Source organism: Pararge aegeria, chromosome 24 (genome assembly GCF_905163445.1).
Source record: "Pararge aegeria chromosome 24, ilParAegt1.1, whole genome shotgun sequence".
Lineage (NCBI taxonomy): Eukaryota > Metazoa > Arthropoda > Insecta > Lepidoptera > Nymphalidae > Pararge > Pararge aegeria.
Window position 1 is genome coordinate 12,117,177 of NC_053203.1, and position 6,496 is coordinate 12,123,672.

Below are 6,496 nucleotides of genomic sequence, written 5' to 3' on the forward strand. Positions count from 1 at the left end.
GCAGAACTAAGTCTGTTCGCTAAATTATTTATATGTGGGCCCCATTGAAGCTTAGCATCTAAAGTTATTCCTAAAAAGATTGTCGTATTCACCAAATCCAACTCCTCATTATTAAGTTGTACAATGGGTTTTACTTGTTTAACATTCGGTAGTGTGAATTTAATACTCTTCGTTTTTTTTCCGTTAAGAGCTAAGTTATTAGCCTCAAACCATTGTACTGCTTTAGCGAGACATGTTTACATCGTCAAGATTTTTTTCACGACGTTAAATTTTAAACATCAATGATGTATCATCAGCAAACAATACGATCCCGTGATTGTCCTCAGCTAGGTAAGGAAGGTCATTCATGTAAATGAGGAATAGGAAAGGTCCTAATATAGATCCCTGGGGGACACCAATTTTCACTTTTTTTTTTTTTTTAGGTTTACCAACAGCTTTACATTAAAAAAAACAATTTAAACTAGCTTATACTGTAGGAAGACAAAATGTAAATCTATTTACAGGTAAACACCGCATGCAATAAATAGCGTTAAACTAGCTTACAACTACACAAACAAGATGAAAGTGTATACAGTGTAGGAAGGAAAAAAAAAAAATATTATAACTTGCTTAAAGCTAATTCCATTGATCTCCGGAATTCGGCCAGAGAACCACTAATTTTTAAATATATTAATTAATACATAATAAATTTAACAAAAAATCTATCATATAAGAGGACTACTAAATCTTCTGTCCGTATTATATAGATTCAAGTAACTCAATGATTGTGTAAACTTAAGTTCTTCAGGAGAGAGCGGCCTACCTCGGAATTCATCTTCGATTTCTTGCAATGTCCTATCCTTAGTTTCTGGGAGGAATATCAAAGATACTATCAAACAATATCCAACTACGGATGCATATAGGATGTACGCTCCGTAGACACCGATAGTCTTAAATAAAAACGGAGCAGTTTTCACCGTTAAAAACAGATTGAATGAGAGGAAAAGAACGCTTATACCACCAGCCAGACTTCTGTATTCCAACGGGAATAATTCTCCAGCTATGATGAAAGGTAGCGGCACTGTGCCAGTCGCTATAGAGAACATGTGTATATGAATTAGAGCTATCCCAATAGCAGGGTGGTCAAAAGGCAGCAGGTTATACCCTTTGCAGTAAGTGTAAACTGCTATTGAAAGAAACGCAAATAAATTTATCCCAACAGTTGCGAACAACATAGTCCGGCGCTTTACTTTCCTGATAACAAAAACGGCCATGCTATTCGAAAGAATTCTCTGTATATCAAGAGTAATCATTATCAGGGGTAAATTTACCCCATCGCCAATAATATGCTTGAATAAATCGATTGTATACGCAGATATAACGTTAGCGCCCGCCCATTGCCCTAAAGTGTATATGTGGATCATTATAAAAATCGGTTTGTAGAACTCTTTCTTTCGCATCGTCGTGTTTATGTAACCAAAATTGCTTCTTAGTTTCTTTGCTAAAGTGTCTGATATTTTTTCAAATGCTTTCGCGTCTCGCACCATTTTGCTCGCTTCTATCATTTTTTCGAGCTCATCATCTTCACCGTGTCCCCTCAGCCAGCGAAACACGTGTCTACACTCGTCGTATCTTCCTTGATCGGCCAGCCAGCTCGGAGATTCTGGAGAGTACATCACTATCAATAAATCCGCAAAAACTACACATGCGATCACCAGAGCAGTCACTTGCCAAGTGAGGAAGGATCCGAGGGTGTGGACGCAAAGAACACCCGTCGCTATCGATAAAGATATAAACGTGAGGAAGGCTCCTCTATTCATTGGGCTGGTGTATTCGCCTATCAAAACGGGGCCGAGTGAAGCGCTCATGCCCATGGCGAGGCCTTGAAGGAGTCTGGCGATGAGGAGAGTAGTTATGTTGGTGGCGAGGATGACGAAGAACCAGCCGACGAGCATTGGCGCCAGGCTGGCCAGATTGGCAGTTCTTCTGCCGTATTTGGCCATTATTGTGGGAACGATGAAGTTACCGGCGACGAGGGCGAATCCGAGGATCGATGCTGTAATGAAATACAACAACTGTAAACATACATTTCAGTGTCAGAAAAACATTAGCATTTTATTTATAAGTGTGCTTCCAACCAAGGATCTCATATTATAAAGTAGTAGTAGATGTACTGACTCCATTGTGACTCCTTATGAAATATACTTATGCACCCTTCGTGACACGTTGTATAGTACTTATGTTGTATGTTAGATGCTAGTATTTTAAATGCGAATTTATGTTAGTTTTTTTTGTTTGTCCTTTCTTTACACCCTAACTTAGCAAATAAACAGCTTGGTTATTGCCATAGAGTTTGTTGAAGTGACGGAGAGTATCACCGGCTACGATCGTTTTATCCCCGGAAATTATCGGTTTTCACGGGATTTGTATAATACCAGAAAATATCTAGTTTGTTTTAGTTGATTATTAAACATCCCTAAATTGTTTAACAATCTACTATTACTTGATTGGGTAAAGCAATGTCTTACGTTACGGGCGCCGGGATGAATCCCAAGCAAACGAGAGATTTTAGAGCAACTCTCGAGCGTAGTGAAGTTGTTGCATCTAGAATCTTGAGGGTACCCTCGGTATTAGGAGCGCCCAAAACGAAAGGCAGCCGGAACCCAGAGTTCAATACTCAACTTTTCAGACCTTCAATCAAGTCAAGTCAACAATCAGATCAAGTTTTGGAGGCATTTTTTTCACAATGGTTTGCACTCACAGGCTCTGGTGAGAGACAGGGAAGCCATCATACGAGCGAGATAGCAATATAAGAATGAACCGATTTTATTCAGATTCGCCGAGCCCGATGTTCATTATCCAAATCATAAAAGCCTCTAGGGACTCCAGTACAACAGAAATTACCCGCTAAGCCTATAGGATGTATTGACTTTACTTATCAATACTAGGCTATGTATAAGGCATTGTAGAACGAGTGGTGTGAAAACCAATGTTACCTATCCAGGAGCCAGAGGCATCGTCTATCGGTATGACAGAGTCAGGCTTCCTCAGCTGGGGAAGAAGGATCGCTGCGAAGCCGATGAGCAACCCATGCGCTGCCATGTTCACTGATACACCGACCGTTACGAAACACTGGAATTACAATTTAATAAGACTTTTAGAAATCGGTGAACGCAGCGACCTCCAAAATGGACAGACGTCATCCAACGGGTCGATGGGATCCGCTAGAAACAAGCGGCCTAATACCGACTCAGTGGCGAGAATATAGGGTATGCACAGGGTAGAAAGTCTCCAGTACGAGTTATAAAATGTAAAGGGTAGGCTTTTTATAACTCTTACAATACCTATCCTTAAGATATTTTCATTTTATGTCATCTACCCGATTAGTGCATACCCTCTATGCACGTCACTGACTGGACCGTGGATATTGGAACTCGATATAAAATACATAATTCCAGTAGTAGACGACAAACGGTTGGTTTGATGATGATGGTGAAGCTTGGGAAACGTCCACTTGACGTAGGTACAACAAGTGGACTTCATGTTCATTGTTTATTTAATTTTAGGCCATAGGTTTATCGCTTACAGTAGCCGTTGCCAACGAATTGCGTTTTTTACGGTATTTTAAAAACCGCACGGGCACAGTTTATTTTCCAGGCATTAGAAGTATAGGTAGTCTATCTCCAGAATCTGCTAAGCTGTACTTATCCAAGAAGTTTTTATTAATAGAAACCTCAAATTCAAACTCAAATTGCAACAATCAAAAAGGAGTATCTTGTCGAATTTTTGATCCCTTTGCCGTTATCTATGTTTGTTTATTTAAGTAAATAAATATTTAAATAATGAAAGTATAGTTAACCTGTTTCTTGAACGGCGTAATCCATGATCTAGTTTTCCCCATTTTAAACAAGCCGGCACTTTTATGTTTTAACCAATTAGAGTTACAACATTTATGTACTTAATTTTACAAAAATTTTGGGTACGTTTAATTAATTAAACAATTTCGACTCGCTAACACTCTTTTCATTGCACCGCACGTTTTAACATTTTATGCTTTTTATCGGATATCAATATTGACATAATAACTCGCGTATACATTTGGAATATTGCTCTTATTTTATTAATTTTGAGACATAAATAATCTTATCAAGTCTTATTCCTATATTGGTTATAAATATCTTATATTAGGGTCAATAAATTAATTTAATATGCAATAAATACCAATATTATTCATATATTTTTAGTGCTTATACGATTAATGCTAAAGGGTCATATAGAAGTCAACTTTCACATGTTAATCATACCATGCTTATTCCGTTGCCTATTTGGAGCTGACAAGTGACAACTATAATTATTTATTACAGGAAATTTTACAAGTGTAAGACTTTACATAGAGATCTGGAAAGCTATAAGCTTGCCTATGGATATCATATCGTCTTATACGTTTCTCGCAGCTGGGTTTCAGTAAGCTGATTTCTTAGAACTCCGGGACTCAACTCCCCACTCCTTGCCCCCATCTCCCGGTTACTCTGTTAAATAGGTAATTAGCTATAAACAAAAAAAAGTGTTATAGAAGATATGGTTTCAGAGTTAAGAATACGAATCGCTGGCTTCTACGATTAATATAGTCACTCTTTAGATATATGGAATTCAGTTCCTAAGGAGATAGGGGTCTTCCATGGAAGGTAGGAATCCAAAATCTTGTTTCCATAAAACATATTTTGAGTCAAACAAATTATTTAGGAACCTTTTTATAATTTTTTACGGGCATACCACAAGGATTTTTAATAATAACTTCTCAACTTATCGATTATAATTTAAATAAACCTTATAATAGCAATAATTGGTATCTAGTTCAAGGTCTTTCAGATTTAAATTGTGTTTGTTATTGTTTGTTACCTTAGTTTCCTTACAATAATTCTTGAAGCAATGATAATCTTTTTATCATCTGCAATAGTTTGTTATCTTTTTGAAGTAGGTATGTATCGTTTTACCTAATTTTGATAAAAACCGTTTCTGATAACGTTGAAGCGTGTGCGATAGGGTAATAATCACGATTAGGTACAGATGGTTGAAAGATATCGTATTTTTCTAGTTATAGCCATATTTTGACATTCATAATTGCAATAAGAGAACCGAAAGACGTTTGGGTCCCAAGGTGCTGGAATGGCGACCTGGCACAGATGACATCCGCAGCCGAGCCGCAGGGCTACGGTCCGGCGGCACAAGACCGTGATATTAGGAGCTCCCTAAAAAAGACCTAGGTATATAACGAAAGCCACAAAGATGCGGCTAGTTAAAGCACTGATACTCCCCATATTTTTCTGAACCTGAGGAAGAATGAGAAGAAAATAATAGATGCTCTTGAGGTGTGGTGCTGGAGGAGAATGTCGGGAGTGACCTGGAACATGTTTCGTACTAATGAATCAACTCTCGACGAACTCAGCATAAAACAGCGCCTGTCTTGTGCAGTTTAAGCGCAAATTCTGTTTCTTCGGTCACGTGTCCATTGAGCGTCTTGTGGTTCAAGGAAAAGGTGAAGGTACCAAGTGAAGGCCTCAATCGAGGCTCCTCTACATGAATGCGCAAGAAAGGCAACCGTTAGAGAAGAGTGGCGCAGGATTGTAAAGCGAGCCACAACACCCAAATGACGACCACGACCTGTCTGTCACGACTGTAACGACTAAGAAGGAGAAGAACAAAAGACCTATGACCAGGAGTGGGCGTAAATCGGTTGATATAATGATGAATGTCTCTCAATAAGTTCAAAGTTTATATAAAACGTAAGCTTACAGAAAATCCTATTTTAATCTTAAGGTACTTAAACGCTAAAACAGCTTGGGTATGAATTGCTCTAACTTCATCGCTTAATATTAATTTACTGTGAGATGGTTATAACTAAAAATACTTGGCCAAGTTTGTTGTAGGCTCTTCTTAGACCTGGTGGGCGCGTTTAGAACCCTCGTTACTTTAAGTTTAAGTTGGCGATCGAAGTTATCAGCATCCCCTTACAAAATATGTTCATATTTGTATGAACGCTTTATAAGTGCCTGTGATAGGCCTACATGAATAAAGAAATTTTGAATTTGAATTTGAATCGCGACAGCGTAGCATCGTAACACTACGGCGATAACGAAAAAAAATTTTGGTAACATTATATTACCCCCAGCACGGCTAGCATGGGAAGGAGACAGTTATCCCCCCGGGAAAGGTTAAAAACATATTTTCTCCCAAAGCTTTATCAACTCTCAGAGCACTGGCGCACAAGCGCCAATATCTACATAATATATGTGTAGAAAAAAAGGAGTAAACTTCTGCTATTCCACGTTCCCGTGCAGCAGCGGACACATTAATTATATCCCCTGTCAGGGGATATAATTTTTGTCCCCTGTCTGTGCTAGCTCTGTAGATGATTTAGCCATTATAGTTGGTTATCTTACCTAAATATTACAGCACGATAATAGCTTTTATAATCCGATGAATAGACTATTAACGTGGATTATAAAGATATGACTTA

The 6,496-nt window shown here is 38.3% G+C and overlaps 1 protein-coding gene across 1 annotated transcript; it reads right to left on the reverse strand.

Annotated features, from left to right (window-relative positions):
- Positions 1–704: 704 nt before the first annotated feature.
- LOC120634573 (facilitated trehalose transporter Tret1-like) lies at positions 705–3,880 on the reverse strand. Its single transcript, XM_039905274.1, has 3 exons — positions 3,839–3,880; positions 2,976–3,111; positions 705–2,035 (listed from the first exon to the last, which is right to left on the reverse strand). The coding sequence occupies exons 1-3, from the start codon at positions 3,878–3,880 to the stop codon at positions 705–707; spliced, it is 1,509 nt and encodes a 502-aa protein (XP_039761208.1).
- Between the last annotated feature and the right edge of the window lie 2,616 nt (positions 3,881–6,496).

What these genes read in the sequence shown, in the direction of transcription:
- LOC120634573 (XM_039905274.1), bottom strand. Translation starts at nt 3,880, where the DNA reads ATGGGGAAAACTAGATCATGGATTACGCCGTTCAAGAAACAG. An exon ending in TTACGCCGTTCAAGAAACAG is followed by an intron (nt 3,112 to 3,838) that starts GTTAACTATACT and finishes TTGTAATTCCAG; the next exon opens with TGTTTCGTAACGGTCGGTGT. An exon ending in TGCCTCTGGCTCCTGGATAG is followed by an intron (nt 2,036 to 2,975) that starts GTAACATTGGTT and finishes ATTTCATTACAG; the next exon opens with CATCGATCCTCGGATTCGCC.